Here is a 26,454-nt window from a genome sequence, read left to right on the forward strand (position 1 = left end):
AAAGGCTCTGTGTGGGATGTTGATGTACCTGATCACTTCACTCTGTTGGTGAACACCACAGTTCTGGGGGAAAGTTTTTATCCCCTCTTTTCAGTATGCCATTTTTCATGTGTTCTCTGCTGAAAGCTTCTTTTGATGGAGTGCATGTGATTTGTGTCCATCCTGCTGCAGTACCACAGAGGAGCTGCAACATCAAACACTGGCCTTACAGGGTCCAGATGGACTCCTAGTTTAAGCCACATGTCCTTGATGACATAACATTATGCCATGTTCTCTCACTCACCTCTCACTTACACTTTTTTGCATACTGGAGCGTTTAATTGTTTTTTTGACAGACGACAGTACTTTGAAGGAAAAATTTAGAGTTTCTGGCCCCTTTTTGCTGAGTAGGGAGATAAGAAGTTCAGGGTTCCTAATTATTGCTGCATTCATTTATATTCACCTTTTTAGCATTTTGCATAAGTCAGACACTGACTCTGCTCCTGCTTGTCTTGGAGCAAATTCTGACAGAGACATATCTTCAACCTTAATCCCTTCTTCTTTAAGCCTTCCCATTGTCTCAAAGAGAAAAATAAAACTTCAGTGAGCAGGCTGCCTGGCTTTCTTAATAAAAATGTTCACCATAGTATCAAAGGAATCCATGCCTATATACATAGGTACACAGGCGGAATTTAGGTAAACTTATTTGTGGATCGCTGTGTGAATGGTACATACTGTATGTATATGTGTTTGCTCATACTGAAGCACACACACACACTCACATCATCATCATCATCATCATCACTGTCACCACAACATCATTGCTCCTGACATTGTTATAGCAGTCACAGTGAAAACAACCCAATCAGTGGCAAGCATAATTGCCTGCCTGCTTGTAAAGGGTATTTTTTGTTCCAGCCACACATTCTGGCCATTCCCACCTTGCCTCTGTCAATTAGAGTGGATGTTGTGGGCTGGCAGTGGTGAGCAGGGCCAAGCCCAGACACATAAAAAACAACTGGAAACACTGTCCACACAGCTTAGTTCTGATGTAAGTTTGTGACAAAAAGGAATGCTGTGTGTAGGAAACAGCAGATAGTGTTCATGTCAAAATAACGTCACTGCCAAGAGGAGATCGGAAACATTTAGTGTGAAAAGTGCCATTCAGTGTCAGGCAAAAACCCGTTCGTGTGTGTGTGTGTGTGTGTGTGTGTGTGTGTGTGTGTGTGTGTGTGTGTGTGTGTGTGTGTGTGTCTGTGTGACAGTGTGACAGTGTGTGTGTGTTTATGGGTGTTCGTGTTCGTGTTTGTGTTTGTGTGCGTTCGTGTTCGTGTGTGGTCCTGTGTGTTTGTGATGCATAAATTCCATTGTGTACCTCCTTCTCTCCACAGGGGGACCCGGGGCCTGAGGGACTGCGAGGACTGCCTGGTCTGTTTGGACCTCAGGTAGACTAGACATTGGCTACTGCAAGTGCTCTAAATTTTAGGAAATTTAGTTTACAGTAAAGTTGGTTGTCATATTAAATAACTGGAATCTGTTTATATCTTAATGTCATAATACTAGTACCACCATATATACGTATTCTGACATGTCAAAGTATTTGGAGGTAATAAAGTGTGAGAAATAACCTTCCAAACCTTTGCCACAGTGCCAACTTTTATTATTCATCAGGCTCCTCCTCCTTGGCTTCACTGCATTTGCAGAGCCCTGCTTCAAAAAGAATTCTGTCATTGAAGTCACTAGTTCCTTACAGATTTCCCCCCCTCCTCTCTTTCTATCTCACTCACTCACTCTTCTACTTTTCCTCCCTCCTCTTCTCTGTCTGTGGCAGGGCCCAGCAGGACGAGCCGGCCTGCCAGGATTGAAAGGTGATAAGGTGATCTAAATATTTATATTATTGCAGTGTATCTGTGTGTAATGTGTCAGTAGCCCAACTCATATAATTGGACATACTACAAGAGATCCTTTTGACATTTTGATAAGTCACCATACACACTTAAATTCAATATCATGATATTAGACAGAATGCTTTGGCAGTTGTTTATGTTAAATATTGATATTGCTCGATAATAGCAAAAAGTATATTTGTTCTTTACAATTTAGCCCTTTGTTTTATGATATTCAAATCCAAGCTGAATTTTGATAGCAGCTTGTTTTAACAGTTTACAAGTGTTTTTGCATTATTTACATGTATTATACAGTATACACTGTATGTAGAGGTTCTGTGCTTATATCTATGTTTTACTTATGGTAGTATTGCGATCACTGTGGCAGGGTAGTGTTGTGTTATATCTCTCTATGATACTGTGAAATCCAGGGTGAAGTGGGAAGAAGGGGCGAACCAGGAGAGATGGGGTACCAAGGTGATAAGGTAAGTCTCCTGTTACACAAGTAAGATTTTAAGGAATAGAGATACACACCATGTGAACATGGTGCATGGAACTGTTACGACCAGCACATTATAAAAAGAACATCTTAGATTATATTCTTAAAATTCCAACATAATACTCATGTTTTGTCACTTGATAATATTTTTACAACAAATTAATTTTTGTTGTTGTTATTAATTGTTTAGAAATGTAGAAAGTGATCTGTTTTTTTGGACAATAGCAGAATATATAGAGGGACATGTGTCTTGGCTAAATCAGGAAAACCATCAAAGCATTTTCACAAATCACACATTCCACAAGTGCAATATGTGTGTTTGAATAAATGCAGATGTTGATTAATTAATCACATGAAGTAACCACATAATGCTTGTCCCATGTGAATATGGCTAGAATTGCATCCAGACATGGACTCAGATATATGGAAATGGATGCAAACAAACATACACAATGGGTGTGTAAGACCAGTTTGAGAGTGTTATGTCTTTATCTTTCAGGGTGCTGCTGGTACGCCTGGTCCTACCGGGCCAAGAGGGAAACCAGGACCATTGGTATGTTTGTGTGAGTGTGTATGTGCCTGTGCAGCTTTTTATAGACCAAGCCAAGTAAACACAGTGCACTATAATGAGATCTGGACTCTATTTGTGCTAGCTTGTAAACTAAACTCATTTCAGTTACATTCACAACACATCAGCTTTATCATGCACTTGCTTCGTGGTGAGTTCCAATGAGGGAAGAAAGAATTGGAATAAAAGCTTTTAAATAGCTATTTGTTTGCTTCTCAGTAGACCACATCAGCTGTTGCTGTAGTTCAAGTTAGCAAGGACCTCAAGTAATCAGAATAACCACATTGTTGGCCCAGTGTAACGCTAAGAAGAAGAAGATCTACTGTATTATTGTGCCGTATTAGATTTAATTCTGCAAATGCAATCAATTCAGTATCTTTTCAGTAACTGGTTTTCATTTATACTTTGTAAATAAAATATTCACTTACCAAAAAAAAAAACTTTCTCCTTTCTCCATCTGCAAATGCTGCAACACAGTATGCTCGAACTGTATACAATGTAGACGAAGCAAGCAAGCAGTACTATGAAGTGAGAGAGAAAGAGAGAGAGCGTGCACAATTAATTGTGAGGGGTTAAGTGTCTGATGCATGATTGATAGACCTGAATTTAGCCTTGATACCTTATAACATACCAAATGTACGTACAGCCTCATGTATGTCAAAACTTAATAGTTTGTTTACTGTTCTACATTAATTAAGATTTTGTGTAAAATATATACAGAACGCATTATCCAAGTGGTGACAGAGAGATTGGGGATTGCATGAGAAAAATCAGAGACAAGGAACAAGTAATTAAGCTGGGAAAAATATCTCACTTGCAATTGTCCTCATGTGTTCTTTTTAAACAGGGTAAAATTGGTGAGGTGGGGGCACAAGGACCACCTGGGCCTCCAGGACCAGAGGTAGGAGATATAGTGCATATGACAAGTTTTCATATTTAACATATTCTTTTATTTGTTAGCAAGTTTTCTCAGAATGGAGGACCATGTAACATGATCACATTATGTAAACAGTGACCAATGCTTTGTGTTTAAAAGCGTAATGCAGTTAATAAAAATAACTTTACTAAAAGTCAATTTGTAACTGTAAAGGACAGGTTTCATTCTTTATTTCCAGGCTAGTAAACCTGATTATTACATTCTCTTTTTCAAAATGTTTCTGTAGGTAGACATTGGGAAGAAAGGGGGGAAAAAAACTTAAAATCTGTCAACTTTTATCAGTGAGGTAGATTGTGGCATAATATTGAAATGAATGGAAAAGGAGCATGATTTTGAGCTACATGCTCAGTACGTGCTGAGTAAAGCAAATATCGATGGTGAGCCAGCCCAAACACAGATGCAGCTACAAAAGATAATCATCCTGCTGTATCTTTACTTTCCTATTAGAGGGTGTTTAATGTGGTGAGTGTAGAGCCAAGGCTGGACCTGCTCCCACTCAAGATTATGATCACAGGGTTGAAGTAGCAGGTAGCTGCAAAATACAGATTTCATTATACTTGCACAGACAATATCTCAGGTTTTGGCTTTAGGCTGGTGTATGGTTTTATAACTGAAAATGAACATATAAAACATGCTGTAAAATAAATACTCTCAACTATAATGCACTGCCTATAGATAGACAAGAACAATGTTCTCATTAACATCGGCATCATCATCATCATCAAATACTATTCCGATGCCGATGTTCGTTAACATCGGCATCAGAATAGTATTTGTTTTTGTGATCTTCCTACCTTTTTTCTTGTGCCTCCATCAAAATTCTTCTTATACAAAAGAAATATGAAAATGTTGTATATTATATTCATGATTTTAATGAACATTCATACTGCCTACATGATGAACTTCTCAAATTTTGGACACACCCAAGCTTTCATCTAGAACTACCATCATGTCAAATTAAGAACTTTTGACACAAGATATTTCCAGTGGGACTTTAAACTTTTAGTCCCATTGAAATATTGCTGATTGAATTTTGCAGTATTTTATAGTGTATCATAATAATAAGAAGATTAAGAAAAAACGAATACAAATCTTCCTCTGGGACAATGGCATATAGTTAAATTATTTGTACATCCCTGGCACTGACAGAATTAGAGGGTGGACAATGGAGACACCAATAAAGAGCCAAAACTTCATAACGTCCACATGTTGTACCAAAATCTTAATCTTTCATCCTTTGCTTTCCTTTTTCTGGCATCTACCTCCAGCATGTCTGTGCTTTGGGTGTAGAGTGCCTCATCTTTTGTCAAAGAGGTCATTGTTGATGCTGCATGGTACGTGAAAAGCATGGAAAATGTCAGAGACACGCTGCTCTCAGGAGTGCAACATGGCCATAGGTCACATAAGCCACAGCCAGCAGGCATATTTTCTGAAATGAGTGATTGTGTCATGGCAGGTATGCCTGAAGGTATTCACCTTCTATCAGCTCACTAGTAATCCATCACTATCTTTACATCAGTTTTCTATAAGTCTGTCTATACACGCCAGAAAGGCTCTACCCCTGTCTGTGTCTGATTTATGCAAGCTGCCTTCAGTGATTTGCAAAAAGGAGCTGCCGTAATACATCAACGCATTAACAGGCCACTTTGGGCCACTTTTTGTAAACAAAGCTGCAATGAGTTGATTTAATACGTGGAATCAAGCTCAACCAATTAGTCATGTGACTCATGACAGATTAAATAATACCATCATATACTGTAATAATAATGTCTCTCTCCTCCTGTTTTGGCAAGGGGTTTCCTGGGGACATAGGAGTACCAGGGCCCAACGGTCCAACTGGACCAAAGGTACAACAGTATCTCTCTCTCTCTCTCGCCATCCATTCATCCATTCATGTCATCTTATTGAATTCATGCATTTGGCTGTCTTTTAGGGTTTGCAGGGAGCTAGAGGGCCCCAAGGCCCGCCGGGGCCAAAAGGAACACAGGTGAGACGATTCAACACCCAGCTTAATTCTACACGTCAGCTCTGTTCTTGTCTCACTAATTCAAAAAAGTGGAAAATATGGCTCATCCAGAGATTTCCATTGAATCATTATTCTGAGGCAAGATTTAACTAACACAGTGCTTCTCACTTACCTTGTAGTCATATCTCAAACTGTTGCAACTTAGTCCTCCCTCTCAGATGGGAGATTTTTCCCCTGCGATATATCTCGGGGCATTTTCCATTGGGTGAAGTCATGATTCACCATTGGGTGCTTATAAAAACAAGGCTGAAAGTTTTCCAGCCCTGGAAAAAAGGAACCGAAGCCTTTGGAAGGTGTACAACACACACACAAACACACACACACACACACACACATACACACACACTTTTCTATTGTGCTGAATGTTACAGCATTGACTTGGCAATCGCTCACAGAGGTGTAGAGTTTGCCAGTTTACTCTCATCTCACACCCACAATTTTGGTATGGAAACATAATACTTCAGTTTGATACCTAAAAGGAGAGAGGTGAAAAGACTGTACTTAGTAAAACTTTTAAATTGATTAACTGATTCCAATTTGTTAGACTTCTTAAGACTTCCAAAGAAGTTATATTTTTAAAGTGGATTACATTTATCTGACAGCTGAAGTCAATATTGTAGGTTTGGTTTGAGAAGCAAAGGGGAAATATTTTTATAAACTCAGCATTCTCTCATCTGGATTATAAGCATAACTGTAGAGGCCACACAGACATTTTAGTGAGTGATTCAAACATTAACTGCAAAACTTCTTACTACTGATTTCTATAGTTTTATTGAAATGTAAGTTTGCATGCAGAGTTTTTTTTTAAAGATTGTTTTTGGCTATTTTCCTTTAATTGATAGTGATAATAAATATTCAGACAGGAAACGTGGTTTGCTACAAAGGTGACATTGTGGTTATATGGTATGTGGCTTAACCCCGTAGGCAACCCCATGTCCCAGGGACTTTTACTTAAATGAAGAACTGTACTTTACCATTAGTGGTATTGCCACTTTTACTTACATTATGTAAAGGATGTCTACTTTTTTTCATAATGTTTCTCAAGTGTGACTTTTGTCACCAAATGTCCTCTCAATGCACATAATGAATGCATTCATACTAATACAACTACTACTACTGCTGAGTTTGTACCAGTAACTGTTTTGTGAACTGATGTTATGTAGGGGTGGGAATTACTGTATATACACGGGTGATCCAAAACATTATGACCGCTTACAGATGAAGTGAATTCCGTTAATTATATCGTAACATAGGCGAATGTCAAGGTCTGGGATATATTAGATGGTACATGAACAGTCTGTTCACATAGTCTCTGTGTTGGACGGGGGAGAAATGGACAGGTGTAAAGACCTGAGAGACTTTGACAATGGCATAATTGTTATGGCAAGACAACTGGGTTGGAGCGTCTCTGAAATGGCAAGGCTCATGGGGAGCTCCCAGTCAGCAGTGGTGAGTACCTACAGACAGCGCTCCAAGGAGGGACAAACCACGAACTGGCGACAGGGTGTTAGGCATCCAAGGCTCAAATTTTAATAATGGTTATTAGAAGAACATACACAGTGTAGACTGGTCAGAAGGCCATGCTGACCCCTGTCCACTGTTGAAAATATCTACAGTGGGCATGCAAGTGTTGTAACTGGACCTTCGAGCGATGGAAGAAGACTGCCTCATCCGATGGGTCCCTATTTTTTTTACATCATGGCTGGTTATGTGTTTGCCATTTACCTGGAGAAATGATGACACCAAGATGCACTGTGAAAACAAACCGGTGGAGTGAGTGTGATGCCATGGGCAATGTTCTTCTGGGAAGCCCTGTGTCCAGGCATTCATGTGGATTTCAATTTGACTCGTGCCACCTACCCAAACATTATTGCAGACCAGGAACACCACCTCATGGCAATGATATTACCTGATGGCAATGGTCTCTTTCAGCAGGATAATGCTGCCTCCACACCACATACATTGTTCAGACATGGTTTGACGAACATGATGAGCTCCGATTGCACGTCTGTGAGATGTGTCGGAGCAACAAGTCCAATCTGTGGTGGCTCCACCTTGACACTTACAGGACTTAAATGATCTGCTGTTAACATCTGGGCCCCTTCAAAGATCTTGTGGAGTCCATGTCTCAGTAGGTCACTTTTGGCTTCACAGCATATTAGTCAGGTGGTCATAATGTTTTATATTACTCTGAACAATAGCTTTTTCATACAAAAACATTTTCAAATACATTCTAAAATCAGTCATTCAATTTCATGTAAATAGATTTTTGTTTTGCAATCTGTACAAATTAGAAAGTTGCCTACAGTTATGCTATTACTAAAAAATATTCAATTTAAATTTGTTTTCAACTTCCCTCATGGTAATTTCTGAGATAGCTGTCTTATAAAGAAAATATGTTTGCCACTTTGGAGAGCATCACTGATCTGGCAAAGAATCCTGGTTGGATGCAGACCTCTCACGTATGCAACTGTTAGTAAAAGCAGTATGCAAAACATCTGTACTTTTACATGCAAGTTTAATTACTTATAATTCAAGCAATACCTTTACAGGAGTAGAACTTCTAAGAATATTTTTCAGCCGTGTTATGTAATCACAAATATTACTGTGATGATAAAACACTATCTATCTGGCTCACCAAGATTTTTCATCAGCAAAATTGAATTTCTATCAGTAAAGAGTGATAAGGGGGATAGCAGTGCTTGATACATTTTTAAATTTCTGTGAGGAGCAGGTGAGCAGTTGAGATCTTTAATGTTGAGTTTGAAGTTACGCAAATGAAATAGTACTGTGTGTGCTTTTCTGTGTGTGTGTGTGTGTGTGTGTTTAGTAGTCCTGATGGATGGTTTGTGGTGCTAGATTGGGACTAGCTGTGTACATGTGAGAGTATGTTTGTATGTATGTGTGTTAATGAATATGAGTTTATGATGAACTGCACTATGTTCTGCAGGGCGATGAAGGACCACTCGGCCCACCTGGCAGCGCCGGCCCTACTGTAAGAACTCCCAGATTCATATACTGTATATACACAAACACACACAGAGACACCTGCACATATACTGAACCTTTGGCAGGTGGTTTGAATGATACGATTCACCTAGACGTTCCATCAGGAAGCAGATGAGATTAACCCACTATGAGATTTACTATCTTTTGATCATTATTTGTGTGTGTGCACATGTATGTCTGTCTCTCTCCCTGTCTTTGCAGGGGAGACCTGGAAGGAAAGGCTACATAGGCGAACCTGGCCCCGAGGGTTTAGAGGTGAGTCCAACTTCATAACTGTACTGTCATTACTGTACTATGACTGTAGTATCACTACATTCATAGTTGCATACATTTGTGGCAATTACATTTTATTCCGTAATATATATTCCGTAATATATCATGCCACAGTATTGTGGAGTACACAAATTTGTTAAATATGCATTGTGGAGTTGAAAAATGGATGACATCAGCACCTTAATATGATCACTTATGTCTCTGAAAGAATGCACACTGGTCTGGTCTTACATGAACATGAGCTGTCATAATTTTTGGCTGATATTCTTATAAAACATGACCTTGCCCTAAGAGGAAGAAATATTTTAAGTTTAATTTATTTTGATGAAAGTATTTTTAAGGGTTTTTGCTTGAGGAAGAATATGTAAGGTGTTTTCTACTTTCATAAGTTTTTTTTCTCATTCAATATTTATTAAAAAGAAATACGTATAGTGAACTGTAAACCCTTTATCAACCCAAGCTGAGGGGTGACAACATCATGGCAGTTCTGGTCACAAATAATCTCAAAATAAGTACATAGGTTTGTGCTTAGAAAAGCTTTTTTCATGTGTACATTGCTGTTGAACTAGTTACACATTATGCACTCACTAATCTTACTGTCTGTAATTGCCACAAATTATTTGAAGTTTAGAAATCAAGAAAAAGGAATAGACTGCTGGTGTATGGGCCTATTGTTTCTTCTCTCTAGCTTCTTGCCATTCACGTTGAAGACCTGTGATTCCAAACAAATGAGAGCTATCGGCTACATGTACTTTAAAGGAACTGAGTATATCCATCCTTAGGGCACAATGACAGTCTTATGAGTTAGGGTTAGGGCTGTCAGTTTGTCTCAGTTTTTTGCTTCAGCAAACCACGGCATGCCATACCTGTCCCTCACTCTATATTGGCTTTTGTACCCACCATAAATTCAGTGCCGTGATCATGGTATTAATGTGTTTCAAGACTTAAGTATTCTAAATTATGGCCTAGTGCTAACCACAGAGTGCCACTGTCACAATGTTTGTGACCCACTTTTAGGAAGCCTAGACTTAATGTTTTGTAAACATACTCCTAAAATTACTTCTCCCAGAGACATCATCATACATATTGGCAAACCACAATGAGAAGCAACACAAAATGATTCAGTCCCATGCTGTGTGTGTGTGTGTGTGTGTGTGTGGGTGTGTGTGTGGGTGTGTGTGTGGTGGTGTGGGTGGGTGTGTGTGTGTGTGTGTGTGTAGGCCTTTTTGAACTTGTAATATCCTGAGAGTCCTGAGCCAGTAGTAGGGCAGGATGGTGAGCTCTTTAATTACAGGAAGCTAACCAGCACACTGTTTGATGTTTTCTGCTTGCAGGGGGAGAAAGGGGACATGGGAAATGTTGGAAAAATCGGACCACAAGTAAGCTGCTTTCACACTTTTTTCTAGTAATGACATGAGTAATCCACAGTAGGATGGCTGTAGCTTTTCATTAAATCCCGCTGTATGTGTTAATGTGGTGCCTCTGCTGTTGATTTTAGTAGCTTAAATTGTCCTTAAATGTTTTTATTAGTTTGCTTGAAGATTAATGCACACATTACCAGCACACTGGTGATGTGTGCATTACCAGTGTCATGCATTACAGTGCTTCCACGGTTAAGTAAATGAAATCCACCAGTGTGGCATGTGGAGGAACTTACTGGAGCACTTTCTGATTTCTTGCTGTTTTACTGACCCACTTTTAATGTTAAGAGGAATTGGGATACTCTCCCACACCACCAAACAGTGTTTTCATCATGAAATTGGCAGAACACCACAGTAGAACAGAGGGAACACCAATCAGAGATCCTCTATGGAAGTGACCTCATTCGGCTTGCACATTTGTTTATGGCTCAAAGCCTGCAAAGTGTGTTTGAGATCTGTTGTTGCCCATACTTATGGTGCGTGTTGTCAAATTATAATAATTTAAGTAGAAAATTTTAATCCAAAAAGATGTTGATCTTTGTACAATAAGTGGCTTTTCAAGCTACCCATAACATCCGTGTTGAGATTGTTTCTAAATTTAGCAGTTAACTGCAACATCACAGTTTAATATGTCTTTCTGTTTTATGCTTCAGTTAATACTTTATACCCAACACAATACTCTAGAGAAGTGTTAGGACATGTTTCCCCTTTGTAAAATCCTCAAACACACACAACTGCTCTGAGCATCCAAAGTATGTCCCTCCTTCCTGGAGGCCCCTTAATGTTAATATTTGCATTCTGTGCATAGTGGAGGCAACCAAGTGGGCCATGTTAGACTGTGTTGTTGCACTGCACATATGAGAAGGATTAAGCAGTTAGTGACTAGATGGGCCTTTGAAGCCATGGGGCTATGCAGTGAAAAAAAATATTTTAAAACATATGACGGCTCTAATGAATGCCATTACATCAATTTTCAGATAAATTAGATGTGTAGAGACTGAGAAGGACTATTGTTGACTAGTGCAGGTTGATGCGAGGAGGCCTTAAGCCGCCTGTCTTCACTGAGTGCCCCTGTATCACCGGGAGGCCTCCTGTAAACAGTTTTTTACTGGAAGGTTTTACAGTGTTGTGTATTTTAGCCAATTTAGATTGGCTGCTTAATTACATTGTTAAATCACCCCCCAGTCCACAACTAATAAAACATGTATACGTCCTCCACTACTAAAGGCAGCCACAGGTGTGCTTTGAAATATAGTTCACATGACAAACTCTGTGCTCTGATTTTCATATCGGTGACTCAGTGTGTACTTATATGTGTGCATGAGAAGGTAGCATGTGTGACAGAGAACCTTAACCTTACTCTTAACAATGTGTGATTTGGGCTATATTTCTTCCCTAACTGTAAGGTTAATGGTTATATCCATACTTCTGTAACCCAGGCTGTGTCAGAGAAACCAGATCACCTTCAGAGTAGTACTAAAAAAGCTCCTATATCAAGACGCTGTCACATGGAAACCCCTTTAAAACCATTTCCTTCTGTTAAATGATAAAGAGTACCACATTGTCCCACTTCATGTTCCAATTAAGGGATTTGAGGTCAATTTAGAGTTCCCGTTCCCATGCCTGCAGGCTGCATCCCCTCACAGACACTCTACTACTAATCCGTCGTTCAACTGCTTTACTTGAATCCAACAGGATAATGCCCTTTAGGTGATGATGCATGAATAACACTTTGAGACTGTTAGCCTTTTTAGCTGAGTTAGGGAGAAGAAAATGGAACAAAATCTCATTGTGTTCCTTGTCTTTTACTTTGTTGAGTTCACTTTGCAAGTCTGTTGTTACAGTTTCTTTTTGTCTGTCTGTCACTCTATGACTAATGCTTTCTTATTCTCTAGACAGGTAGAAGGATACAAAAAAAGATAAGAAAAGAATGAAAGTAAATAACAAAAATACATGCTACGTATATGATTATGTGATCAAACTAAGAATAGCAGTCAAGTAGAATCTCGTTACCTGTTAACTATGTGAATATATCACTCTGCCAGGAAGAAACATCGCTAAGGAAATTGGCTCTAACAACCAGAGGCTGCCGCAGTCTGACCATGCTGGCTTTCGCGGTTGACCAGAAGTGAAACTGTGGTCTGCAATTGGGCAGTCATATGAATGATTACAATAACACTGAAATTCAGATGTTCTGTAACTTACAGTGTTCTGGTGGCTTAGAGCATGGGCTGTGGTGCTGCGTACTTGCAGTATGGTGGCTTTATTCAGGCTTTTGATACGTGCATGTTACTGTGTTGCATGTCTCCTTTTGTGTGTAATCGGTCACTCTTCACACTAAGTTTATTTTTACTTTCTTAATAAAAAATAAACACAGTGAAGGGTTTGAAAAAGTACAGTTGCCCTTTCTTGTTAAATGTCTACCTAGCGACCCATAAGTATTACTGTTGGCCTGGATCTCCATATAGTCCAGTGGAGAGGCTGGCACAGGTCCAAACCACAACCCCTGTCCCAGACTACTGATCTGGAAGTGGTTAAGCTCCTCTGATAACTCTGATGTTTACATTAGCTAATGTTTTCCCCATGAAGACTCCTTCACTAAGTAGTGTGTATCTTTTTGGGGCCATCTGTATTACGTTACTGTGTCCTGTGAAATTAGTATGTCCCTAATAACCCCCTATCTTTGCTATTGTGATCATGAATTATGTTATTACTGCTTCTGGACGGAAAATACAAGTCATTTTCCACAACTCGGAAAAGCTGTTGAAAGTTTTTAAAGCAAACATTTTGTATCTTTGGTAGTTTGTTGTTGAATAATCATTTATTATCAATTCCACAAGGATTATGAAAACAGATTCGTAACCAATGATAGCATGGCATTGTTTTCTGGCAAATACTGATGTTTTGCCTGCTTTGTTTTGTTTCTCTGTCTCAGTTTTACTTAAGCATTAATTGATTTTACACTCTGCAAGACTCCTAATATAGAAAAAATCCTCTGAAACATAGACGTGTATTTTAGTAATGAAAATCAAGATATAAATGTGTTTTTTACAAGTACCACTAATAAAATTTGTACTGTCAATAAATGAAAATTTAAAATTGAATTAAACTTAGAGGTACCTGGAATTTAGAAGTCAACATACAGGTTTCGCCTCAAGTAAGCAGCCCCTGTTTTTTTCTTACGTAAGCATTACATTGTAATCTATGACCTCTTGCATTCCGGGTGTCATAACAGGTTGGAAAATAATCCGTACATGAATGAAGATCAGGTCCTCAAACTGACAAACTTTCTCCTGAGGTGTTTGTGCTGATCACTATTTCTTACTCGCCTCTCCTCTCCTCTCCTCTCCTCTCCTCTCCTCTGTAGGGTCCAGTAGGCCTGATTGGGATAGCTGGTGTGGTAGGAGTTCTCGGTGAAAAGGTGAGTGTGTTTCTCTATCATTAGGCTGTCAGTCAACATCAGCTGGCTTCTTGTCAGTAGTAGACCCCTGTAATTAGGGCTGTGGTAAACAGCCATGGCTTGAGGCCCCAGAGGGCCCAGAACACATGCTTAGATAAACACTCAACACTCTCACATCCACATCAATTACAATATTGTCAAAGCCATGTCACCATTACTGCCCCTCAGCCCTCTGCCCCTCTCCGGAAGAGACTAATTTCAAGGTAAATTCAGGAGAAATTTTCAGTTTAGTAGTTAACAAATCTCTTTCAGTATATTGGCCTACCACTATATGTCAGAAACCTCAGGGTATATTTGTTTCTGATATGTGTCATTAGACATTTGCTGGGCTGACATATGTATTATACTAATGCCCTTTTAAATGCATATGCACACATGAAACATATAAAAGGGGATACGCTAGTTTAAATAATGTCAAAATACTCATGATGCAATCTGGAGAGGCTCTGAGGTTTTCTCCGTGTTCAGCTCCCGTTGCCTCTCAGGTTAACAAAAAATGTTGCAAGCAGCTCTGTAGCCTTCACGCTTAAGTGAAATGATTTTATTAGCGGTCTGGTTGTCGATTATTGACAGCCCTCCAAAAAAACACCTCTTTTTTGCCACCTATCTCCATTGTTCCCTCCTTCAATCCAGAAGCCCCCTGTGTGTCAGAACATGTTTTTGTCAAACTCTTGCTTGTTCTCTGCCTCCTCTTACACAAAATCCTCCCCCTTATTCAATCTGTCAGCACCAGCCATACCCTGACAGCCCACAAATTCCTTTGTCATTATATATAAATTAAATTTTGTACCACCCTCTGATTTAGACTTGAGTTTCCAATACAGCACCTTAAAAGTATTCTGCTCACTGTTTGGTAGAAGTGCAACAAGAACTGGAAAGGTACTTGTACAGTCATGAAAGTTACAGTTCAAAGAGGATTAAAGCATCACTGACACAAGTGTTAGAGGGGTTAGAGTAGAGACCTAGCCAGGTTTACTGCTCACCCAGGGTTACCTTTACTTTTAACACAGTGTGCAGAGTGCCACCAACTGGGTTTCAAAGTACCTGCTCGCTTTAAACTCCACTCAACCAGCTGTCACTCTAACCTTCTGCATTTAAGAAGCTGCTCTCCAGTTTCATGGCTCTTTATTAGGGAAAGTGTATGTGACCTGTGTTGGGGTTTTCTTTTTTTAGGTTTCAGCTCATAGTTTAATGAACCGCTCTTTTTCTCTCTGTCTTACTGTTTTTTCCCCAGGGTGACCGTGGACCAGCGGGTCCAACAGGTCCAGTCGGGGAGAAGGGGCCAAGGGTAAGTGAAGTTACTCAGGATATACTGCAGAGCTCTGCTTCTTGTCTGAGAGTTGTTCAACCCTAGAACCATAGTGTATGTATTGAAACTGGTTTTCCAAGATAATTAGCAAAGCTACAACAGACACATTGGAAACATTTTTCAGTAAACTAATGTCTAAGGATGATGAATATAAAGCTGAAACACTAAGCAAATTCGGCTGTATGTTTTGGCGAGTGTTACGTAGCCACAAGGATTAGGTAATGGAAATGAAAGAAGACTTACTAGAGGCCTAAAGGTGTTCAGATTCCTCAGTGTTCTAACTTTTGCAGATACAAATCTTTGCAGAATTCAGTCATGTCAAATTGATTATCCCCAGTTATGTTGAGGATAAGGATGAAAAACTCAATTTTTTTCAGTGACTCTTTTGAATCACTCAATCTGGTCTGGTTGACCAAATCTAATAACTCAACTTTTTTTCCTACCTAGAACCTCTTAACTAATGGGTAAAAAGGCTATGCGACTAAAAAGGCCAGTAAATAGCCGAAGGTCCTGAAATTCCTGTTTCTGTGTGTTAAACTATATCATAAAGTCTTTTAACATACCGACACTGAAATACATGTTGTTATTTTCCGCCTGTATTGTCTCTGCACTTAAATTCTAAAAGCTCAACAGACTTGTTAAAGTCTATACATTAAATTAAAAATAGTTTTTATGATAGATCTAACTACCTGAACCAACGGTGTTTGCTATTCTGCTCCTGTATGAGTTTGAATAGAGAAGCTGGCCACTATCAGTCACTCCCAGTTTTTAGCTCAGCATAAAGGGCTCCAGAGGCTTCGAAAAGGTCTTGCTGCTACATTGCTATGAATAAATTTGCATAATAGTGGCTCATTGTGTCTTGTCATCTTCCCTAACTCCATGCAGTTAGTTGAGGGTGAGTTTGATAAATGTTTGTAGTTTTGTAGGTTAATTTTACGACATTATCCCACTTACTACTTTGGAAAATGTGTTTGGATTCCAAATTATTTTGACAGTATTGATACTCAAAAGAAAAAAGACATGCTGCTGTCCAGTACAGCAGTGTTTCCACTGTCTGCATGAGTGCATAGAGAGAGGCTGGACTGCATCGTTCACTGTCCTGGTACCTTGGATAAACTCCATGTCTGTGGCTTTGGGCCCCAGTCCTGACCTAGCTGGCTGACAGACTGGCTAAAAAGCTGACTGATTGGCTGGCTGGAAGAGAGGATGACTAATTTGATGGCTGGCTGTCTGAATAGTTAGATGATTGAATCACTGCTAGTTTGTGTTTGTGTGTGTGTGTGTGTGTGTGTGTGTGTGTGTGTGTGTGTGTGTGTGTGTGTGTGTGTGTGTGTGTGTGTGTGTGTGTGTGTGTGTGTGTGTGTGTGTGTGTGTGTGTTTGACTGAGAGAGAGAGCTTTGTGATTTATGTGAGGAGTTACGGTGATTTGTGAGAACCAGTTTTTGCTATAATGTAACCACATTAGTAAGGAGTGATTGGTTCAGTGTGAAGGCTTTGGGCTCCTTCACTCCAGATTACAATGATCAAGACAATTTGCGGGGATTAGGGACTTTCTGTGTTATTATGTTATTATCGTTATTAGATTATTATAGAAAGAGAATGGGTGGTGGACAGTGCTGTGATGAGGACCATAGCACTTAGCTGTTTCTTTTTGTTGGAAAGGGTCTGGAGCACATTCTAATGCAGCTTAATATATGAAGCACAGTTCTAAAGAACAGTCCTAATTTACTCCCTTGCAGTAGTCTTGCTGCTGCCAGTTGCTCCACACTAGTTATTGTGAAAATCCCAAAGCACTAATGCAGTATAGCTTTAATAGTTTATATAATAGTAATAACATTTACTACCCATCTAACAGATGCTATTAAACACTGACATGGTTTCTTGTCTACCTTTCTTTACTGTTTGTTTTTACTGTTTTGGTAAAAGGGCTATCCAGGATTGCCAGGAAGTCCAGGGGACATCGGCATGCAAGGTGCACCTGTAAGTGTCGTACCCTCTATGTCACCACTATGTCATGCCAAACAGCGATTCTTTGCATTGGGATCTCTGCATGTTAGCACATATACATTTACTGTATGTGTTGAAAAGATAGACTTCTTCACTTTTCTCTACTTCAACTCCCTGTATACAGTTACTTACACCTTTTTCTGAGGATTTCGTTTTCTCTTGCCCCCTCTTTATTTTGGACTGAGTCACACACACATTAGTATTTAATGGATTGAGAAGTTTGGATGCATTGACTCTCATCTGCTTGGCTGGATATTATAAACACTTAAATCACAAGATTAACTTGGAAAACTTCGGTAGTTCTGTTGAAGCCTTTGTACTATATTCATTAGGTTCATTTGGCTCTTGTTAATGTGGGTTAAAGATGGGTAGAGAGATTTTGCCGTATTTAGTTTGTGTAAATGTCCTCTGTATTTTATAATCGGACCCATTGCATCATTTCAAAGAAACACTATGAAAACCTACCTACTTACTTATTCCTCCTTATTCCCCCTCCACGACTTCCTAATCTTCACTCTGTCTTGTTCTTTCTCACAGGGTCCAGAGGGGCAGAGGGGTACTCCAGGCTTTGCTGGGCCAAAGGGCAGGAGGGTAAGAGCTGTCTTTACATTTGGGACATTAATTGTACTAGTCCCTTATATGTAATGAATGTGACCCTACTTCAACTAAATAGTGACCATGAGAACTTCACTTATCAGACCTGTGGTTGTCTGTTTCACATCACAGCTCCATTCCCATAAACCAGAGACCAGTTAAAGCAATTAAAAGACATGTGTGTGTCCTTCCACTTGGCCAAAGCTTCTTTATATGTGTATTTACAACTGTTTCATAAGCCCCAGGAATGTTGGAAGACATTATGGTAATGTCAAATCGATATGGTGTGGTAATACTGGTGAGACACCGTGTGGCTGTGAGGAAAATGACACCTTCAGGTGAGGAGGCAAAGATAGATTTGTGGTCAGGCTTCTAGGCGCTTTACAGAAATTTCAGCTTAACTCTAGCAGTTGCAGCAACTGAGGTAAATTGTGTTGATTATACAGTGTACCCAAACAAAGCACAAAGGAAAACCTATTTCATTTGAGTTTTTCAGCACATTTTTCCTCAAATGTCTGGAGTTAAAGCTCACATAGACTATATCACAGTTTCCATAGGAAGCACAATTAAATTGTTTTTATTCTAGAGCAGCTAAAACGATGTAATATAACTAAAATGCATCCAACTAAATGAACTAAAACTAAATTAAAAAACTTGGTCCTGGACCAACATGGGGTCCGCAAATCACAATAATCCTATTATGTTTAAAAAAAAAAAAAAGCCTAAATTTTGTGCTTGTGTAATGAACAGTTTGAACCTTCATGGTATAGAATTTATAGAGCTTTGTTTACCATTTTAAAATATGAATTTATTGGGGTTTGGTTTGAATGTAAAAAACACGTGAATATCCAATTAAAAATCAAAATGAAAAACAGATTATAAAAATATTGGCGATACAAGCACTGCAGGTTAATAATTTCCTGAGTTTTTTTTTTGCTTTACTTTCTGGGAAGAAGTACGCAATCCCTTTCCCTTTTGCTAGTGACAGTCATTGAAATACAATAAAATGGTCATCTCTGCAACATTATAGTATTCACCCTAGAAATATCCGGTAGGTCCTTAACATTGGCTGAAACATGCTATGAATATTTACTTTCAGTGCATAAATATTTTGATGGCCTGTTGTCTTAAAGAATATTTAGTATTTACTGTGAACATGACTGTTGAGGATTATACTAACTGCATGCTATCCAGGTTTTGTCCGTGATAGTTAAAGGTTGTGTACTGGAGGGCATCAGTTTCTCCTCATCAGTGTTCAGGTCCTCACTGGAGAAGGTAGAGCTCTAAGGTTGCCAGTGTCTGCTTGCATTACTCGCTTGCAAGCAGCAGCACATCCTGGAAGGTCTTCCTTGCTGGACTTTTTAACTCTTATGTTTGCTTTTAACTTACTTTAAATCATTCCTAAACTGATGGTTTGCTTTTGCTTCACTCCAGTGCCAGACTGCCTAACAGTGCCATGGTTATAGCTCTTAAGTTGAATGTGCATCCGTGTCAGGTAATGCAAGAACATGCTAACAAGCCAATTGACTACTACCTACTACCACACTACTTTTCAATCTTCATCACTCATCCATACTTCACTTCCTTTTATCCTCTATTCACTTCTCATCTTGAAGATTAACATTTTGCCGAGGAAAACGTATGGCAGCAATTAACATGCCACAGCTTGTGTTATTTACAGTAATATACGTTAGATGTGGTTGCATTTCCTGTCTTGCTGAGGTAAGATGCAGTTTGTCTCCATTGTCAAGGCAAAAGATCCATCATGGACTGGTGAAAAATTGCGAATACAAATCAATTGAACCAAAGCCACATATTCCCTTGCTAGCTTTTGTTTTGGGAAGCGATTTTGGAAATAAACAGGCATGCTTTCTCAACACTGCAGTTCGTCAATAAGAGATTAACCTCAGAATGCAACATAAAGGAAGCAAAATGTAACTGCTACACTGCTTATCACTCAAACTTATCATTTTACCCTCTGAGTTATAAAAAAATATCCTGGAGCTGGAGTTACCTACCCTACTTGGCACACACCTGTGCTAGTTCAAAAGCTAGTTGTTGTATTGTGGGAAAACAGGAAGTGCATCCTCTGAACTATGGGTTGCCTCGCTTGTACATATCTATCTCTGATTTCTCTCCCCCAGTTTAATGATCACTCACAGTGAAATGCACTTCACCTTCTCCAGAAATGTTCCTGTAGAAAAACTGCTGTGTGATAAATAATTTGTGCTATTACTTGAACTTAAGCAGTTGTTTGATTGTCTACCTTTCTAAAGTTAAAGATGCAAATTCGTTTTTCTGTATGCACACATTGTTTATTGTTAAAATTTTCCTGCCTTCTAGTCAGTTTAATGAGGCTATACATGTTAATCACAGTAATGAATGAATCACAACCTAAGATCAGAAGCTGTTTTTTTTTTTAAATTAATTTCTTAACTTAGAATTAACTAATTTAAAGGAAACAAGTTTAACAGTGGTAAGGTAGGTCCACAAGCCACAGTAGCATTGGTCACCTCAAAAATTTAGCAAAAATAACTGCCTCAGTAGCCTTTAAGGCAAGATTTGAGAGAGAGATGAACTACAGGAAGGAACAAAGACAAAGAAAGATAAAGCTGGGTTTGTCTACCTGGAAGCTTAAAGGGAGCTGAGTTACCTGAGAGGAATGGGAGTCTGACTGAAAGCCAGAGGCTCAGGCAGACTAGGAGCAGACAGAGTCTTCAAAGGTAGAGATATAAAAGAGCAGAGACAAGATGCAAACCACAGATAGGCTGAAAGTGGAAACGTCCTGAAAGAGTGGACAGGAGAAAAAAGGGGAGGGTCTTGGGTTGTACTGAGAGATCTTTATCTGTCACCCTACCTGTCTGGTGGTGCTACAATGCTGGGAAACCCCTGGAATGTATGTGGGAGTGGTAGGCTACGGCATCAGGATGGAAAGGAAAACAATACTGAGTAATTACTTTGTCGTTAATGTTATTCCAAAGTTAAATGTACATATGTTAACTTATGTATGATGCTTTGATGCTAACTGTGTTCCTGTACTGCTCATTTTTTGTTGTGTGATGTCCAAAGATGTGTTTCATGTTGTTGTTGCACAGGGGCCCCAGGGTCCAGACGGCCCACTGGGAGAACCAGGCCCTGAGGGCACCAAGGTAAACATGCACACCACCCTGTGGAAAACGTCACCATGTGAATGTGAAAATGGGATCGATATAGTACTTTAGCATGAAATGCGTTCTCCTTCCTGTATATATTAATCATTAGTGCTCGAATTATCTACTCAACTTGGGAACATTGCTTTTATTGAATTTTTTGTCACAGCTAAATAATGGGTTTTGTCATTACTCCGTCTGACAAAAAAAAAACCTAATGCCAATATGTGTCATATTTTTTTCTTTGCAGGGTGAAAGGGGTGACATTGGACAAAAAGGACAGCCAGGATTCATAGTAAGTAGTCTTTTTATTAATGTCTGCACCATTGTCATTCAACCTATACTTTCTTGTGTAAGACCAAGACTTGAAAAGAACAAATGTTAGTGGATAAAATATTACAAGGTTGTGACCCCCATTTATATTTATAATATATAGTTGTTAAAAATGCTTTTAAGGTACCTTTGACTGCTGAATGGTTATAATGCTGTAAATGTTTTATGTCTTAACACATTTCTGGATTAAGGTTTCAGGCTCTTAAGAAACGAGAAGGCAAATTTATGTACCCAAAACTTATTTAAAGCCAAGACTAATTATTACCATAAAAAAAGGCATAATCCTTCAGCGTCTAGGTTAACAAGCACATCCTTCCTGAAGCACATACATCTCATGGAAAAGACATTACCACATGTAATCTCAAACATTACCGCAGCATCCAGTATAACCCTCGGGTCCCTGTAAAAACTTGGTAGGCCTTTAATCAGTTTTTATTTGCAGAGTGGGACTTTGGCTTCTCACCTCTGTATCAGGTTTTACCCAAATGCAGTTACTATGTATCGCTTTCAGCTTGTTGTGCGGAAACCTGAGCTAAATCTGCTAAGGAGAACTAAGATAAATGTAAACCTTATATATCAGCAGGATCAGGATCCCGATGTTGCTGCTCCACCTTGACATATAGGCTACAAATGTGTGGTGATGCTTATAATCATGTCATTGTACAACCCAGGATACACAAAATCACTAGTCATCAGACATGGAAGATTAGAGAAATACCAGTATTTTTCTTAAGATAAACTGAAATCATTGGGGTTGATTGAAACTGAATGTTAATCATTCAAATGCTGATTTCTTTCTTCGAAGGGCAAGGCTGGCAGTCCAGGAGAGAGAGGCCCTCCTGGAAAGCCTGTAAGTAACGTTTAACTTGTAGTTTTCTCTGCTTTAATTATCCAATTCACTTTTGCAAGAAAAATCACTATGGCTACAGCAGCGAACACAAGCTTGTAAAACATTTCCACATCCTCTTTTCACCTGTGATATATATAATTTTTACTTGAAGTTTGCTCCAATAAAGTCACCCAAGAGGAAGTTGTCATATATAAGAAAACACTGAGCAGTGCTTGGACTCATAAAAACATATGCATGTATCCCCCCTCACTGATATTGTGTGTGAGGGTGCAAGGTTTTCGTTGAGTATACAGCACTAAAATCAGTTTGTTACGATTTACAGCTTTGATGAAGACAGCCTACTGACATAATTTTAACTAGACTGCATTTCCCGCTTCTGTGTTTAAGAAATAATTCAGAGTAATTCTTTGCTTTCTCTGTGTGTTTTCAGACTTTTCACAATGTTTTGAGTTTAGAAAAACGATTAATTTGTAAGAGCTGTTTTATTTAAACTGCCTTTGTATCTTATGCCCAGTTGTCAAGAAATGTGTGCCATGATGTGCCTTTTGAACTAGGTTTAGATTAGAGGTATAATCTGGATTTGGTATAATCTGGATTAATCTGGAGTCTGACACCACTCATCAAACATTTTTACAATAATCATTTAAACTTGGCTATCAAAGAATTGTGACCGAGATATGTACTGAGCAGGATATTGTATAGTTGAAAAATAAACTTATCAGTGCTCTCTGATGGACACATTATATAATGGCAAAACTCTGATTTATCACCTCAAAGATATGTTTGGCATTTCTGTACTGTAATTTCGTGTTACTTAACCTTCGACATGTGTGCCAGTACCAATATATCTAGCTAATAACAGTCGATGATATGGTTTTTCAGGCTCTAACTTGGATGCGAATTGCACAACCACCGAGAAGAAATTGTCTTTTCAACCGCTAGCAAGACTATGTATGACATGCTTACAAAGACAACAGCTAACACTGACACAGTGTCTTTTTTTATTGCAACAAAATACATAGACAATTGGCAGCACTGAAGGACCATTTTGCCAGGAAAGCCTTGGTTTTTCTGTTTTTACAATCAAGAAAATAACAGATGGTAGGTTTGTTATCCTTTTGAACTGTTACAGGGTAAAATAATTGATGTTCCACAGATGGTAGAAACATGCAAACAAAAACAGATCAAAAACAGATTCAAAGGCAGATCCATGTGGGATGTCTAATAGTCACATGGAGATCATTGCTGGGCATCCACAGTTTGTTTCTTTTAGTGTAGTTTGTTTGATCTATTTATGGCAGGATTTACAATGGATGATCCCAAGTTGGAGAAAACAGCTATCACCTGTATGCATAAGCGGTGTTGGATTCTCCTCAGTTGTTTGGCTTGTGTTATTTTCCACTGACAAATCAGCTGCTTTCTACTTTATCTAATGTACTGGCTTAACATTTGACATTTCAGGGTTGTTTGTAATTACTCTTAACAGACACAGAACTACACACAGACACGTGCAGGCCTGTGCTCTCTCTCAGATATGGCCGTCTGTACAACCACACACATAGAGCACATTTGTGCACACACTTACGCACTAGTTGTGACCTGTCCTCCTGAACACACACTTAGGTCTTTTGCAGTAAGTTCCAAATTTGGTTTCAGTGTGTCTTTTCACTTAAGAGTGAAAAGTTTCAGTAGCTTTGACCTACTGGCGCTGCTTGATGTTAAATGAAGATCACCTACCCATCCTCATAGCTTACTCACTATCATTACCTCACTGAGGGCAGCAGCATTTTCGTTGTCCACCTCTGGAGTAATAGCGCCATCTTGTGTTTCATAAAATCTCTCTCAAAATCTGTCCTGCTTAATTCCTCACCTTTATGTTCTATGATTAAAAATCATAGTGTCCGGATCACGTTGTTATCTGTGATGTCAGATCCCACTCAGCTCAGTGCTGAGGGCACTTTTGTAGTTAATGCAGTCAGTGATTGTAGTTGCTGTCACAAAGTACCATATTATACTGTAGTTTCCATAAATCCTGTAAAAATGACTTTCAACACACTCTAACTTTTGGCAATTATTCTCATTGGCCTTTTACAAAACAAGTAGGCTGTGATAACATTTTAATCTTTTTTTAATCTTTTATTTTTCATTTGTTCAATTGATTCAGCTTCAATCTTTAAAGAGACATTATTTACTTCTTTTTACAAATGTATTTTTTTCTTTTGAGTGTATAGAAGCAGAAGATATTTGGGTGTTAACTGACGAGTTAGGTTGTAGAATTTCACAATAGTGTACATTAACCCATTTATTCTACAGTTAACGGGTTGATGCTACTAAATTCACTGCTATCTCACCAATTTTGGCACATTCATTTCAGTGCTTGGATCAAACAGTTCCCTCTTACACATAAAAGTAATGTCTTCCTCTGCCAACGTTGGACTAAACGCTGTTTCGAAAATGGGGGGTCCTGTCCAAACTTGGTAACTCAATATTTGGACTACAACAAAGAGATCTGACATTGCAGGACAGCTAGTCTGTTTGTATCGCATCAAAGAGTTTCTGTGTCATGTTTGTAGGCATTAGGCAATAGTGAAATATTATTCACTCATCATGTTTGTGGTTACGTTGGTAATGATGGGGATGCTAATGATGAGCAGATGACCGAGGCCAAAGCCAGGTTTTCTTATGCTTGTTTTCTGTAATTACACAAATGAATGCCTGAAGCTATGCTGAGCTCAAGACTTTCTTCATTTCCAGGGTAAAGCAGGTATTTCAGGCAGCACCGGGGAGAGCGGACCCCATGGAGAACCAGTAAGTATGCTGTCATCTGACTGTTGCATAGATGTGGTTGTTTTAGGAAACTGAAAACAAAAAACACAATGTGAATGCCGAACTGTCTGAAAATCTGTAATGACTGTGGGAGATCGTTTGCACGGAGGGAATTATTGCTCGCAAAGGTTTCGTGAGGAAGAGGCTGTCATGGTCAGAATGACTAAATAAACACTTCAGAGGCTCTGATGTTGATTATTGCCACTGGTTGCACAGTTTGAGAGTCCCTCTGAATTTATCACACCTTAAAGCTCCACTCCCTGTGCCTCCCATCTTGGATTAGGCTTCAAGATCTTGATTTTTCTAGAAATCCACCGACCCCTCAGGGACATTAAGTATGTCAAACAATCAGACACAAATATTTATTAGGGTGAGGGGTTTCAGAAACGCTAGAGGCATGGTTTATCCTATGGGTCTCATCTTGCTTTTGGCTTTTCTTAGGTTTTACTCCAGGCCTTCTCAGCTCTCAGTTTTCTTTTTCTACAGACTCAAACATTTAACTGTATGTGTTTGTTTTACCGTGTAGTATGCTACAGTTGTTTATTATGTCTGTTCTGATGTTTTATTTTCTGATTTACTGCACATAGTAAGGTCAATAATAAGATTACTGTATCAATAAGCTAGTGTCCTTAAGGCATTTTATGGTGGTTATTTTTCTTGCAGGGACCCAAAGGACCACCTGGAGAAGCTGGACCTGATGGAGAGCAAGGACCTGAAGTACTTTTCACTAAATATTCGTAACTATTTATCAACTATTTTTTTTAAGTGTTAATGGGTTTAATACTTGGCTCTCCTATGTATACAGTAAGAATTGAACATTACCTATGTCCTTTTTTTCTTTGTCCTGTCTGTGTAGGGCGGTCCTGGTGGAGAGGGGGAACCGGGTACCATTGGAGAGCCGGGGTTAAGGGTCAGTACAACCCTGCCATTTTTTTGGCAACCACCCCTCCCACCCCTGCATCATAGAAAACACTTGTTATGTGGGGCTTCAGTCTCCACCACCCTCTAGCAATATGAAAGGCCATGAACTTGCTCAATCAGTTTGTACTTGACACAACTGTAGCCTTGGGTGAAACAACAGCTGATTGTCGTGTCTGCCTCCATTTCAAGTATCAGTGGTTAGTGTAAATTTAGCACGTATAAGTGTGTTTTGACCTCCAGACAGCCCTGGTTTGTGTTTTGTGTCCCTGCAGGGTGATGTTGGGCCACCAGGAGTTGAAGGGGAGCAGGGACAGGAGGGGATAAGAGTAAGTGACTGCAAACCACCCACTAATCCCTTCCTTCCTTGTGTTTGGGTAAATCTGACCCAGTTGTATATTTACTCCCCC

General features: G+C 39.2%; 1 protein-coding gene across 1 annotated transcript in view; it reads left to right on the forward strand.

Moving 5' to 3' along the window:
* LOC120790680 (collagen alpha-1(XXIV) chain) overlaps window positions 1-26,454 on the forward strand; it is a 95,408-nt gene that overhangs the window by 47,061 nt on the left and 21,893 nt on the right. The window contains exons 15-35 of the mRNA XM_040128465.1: window positions 1,371-1,424; window positions 1,811-1,855; window positions 2,297-2,350; window positions 2,864-2,917; window positions 3,780-3,833; window positions 5,663-5,716; window positions 5,803-5,856; window positions 8,846-8,890; window positions 9,106-9,159; window positions 10,512-10,556; window positions 13,966-14,019; window positions 15,293-15,346; window positions 17,294-17,347; window positions 17,912-17,965; window positions 21,064-21,117; window positions 21,368-21,412; window positions 22,256-22,300; window positions 25,055-25,108; window positions 25,790-25,843; window positions 25,983-26,036; window positions 26,320-26,373. Coding sequence (XP_039984399.1) covers window positions 1,371-1,424; window positions 1,811-1,855; window positions 2,297-2,350; window positions 2,864-2,917; window positions 3,780-3,833; window positions 5,663-5,716; window positions 5,803-5,856; window positions 8,846-8,890; window positions 9,106-9,159; window positions 10,512-10,556; window positions 13,966-14,019; window positions 15,293-15,346; window positions 17,294-17,347; window positions 17,912-17,965; window positions 21,064-21,117; window positions 21,368-21,412; window positions 22,256-22,300; window positions 25,055-25,108; window positions 25,790-25,843; window positions 25,983-26,036; window positions 26,320-26,373 — 1,089 coding nt within the window. The remainder of the gene's footprint in view (window positions 1-1,370; window positions 1,425-1,810; window positions 1,856-2,296; window positions 2,351-2,863; window positions 2,918-3,779; window positions 3,834-5,662; window positions 5,717-5,802; window positions 5,857-8,845; window positions 8,891-9,105; window positions 9,160-10,511; window positions 10,557-13,965; window positions 14,020-15,292; window positions 15,347-17,293; window positions 17,348-17,911; window positions 17,966-21,063; window positions 21,118-21,367; window positions 21,413-22,255; window positions 22,301-25,054; window positions 25,109-25,789; window positions 25,844-25,982; window positions 26,037-26,319; window positions 26,374-26,454) is intronic.

The sequence above is a fragment of the Xiphias gladius genome, chromosome 6, assembly GCF_016859285.1.
Source record: "Xiphias gladius isolate SHS-SW01 ecotype Sanya breed wild chromosome 6, ASM1685928v1, whole genome shotgun sequence".
In the NCBI taxonomy this organism is placed as follows: Eukaryota; Metazoa; Chordata; class Actinopteri; order Istiophoriformes; family Xiphiidae; genus Xiphias; species Xiphias gladius.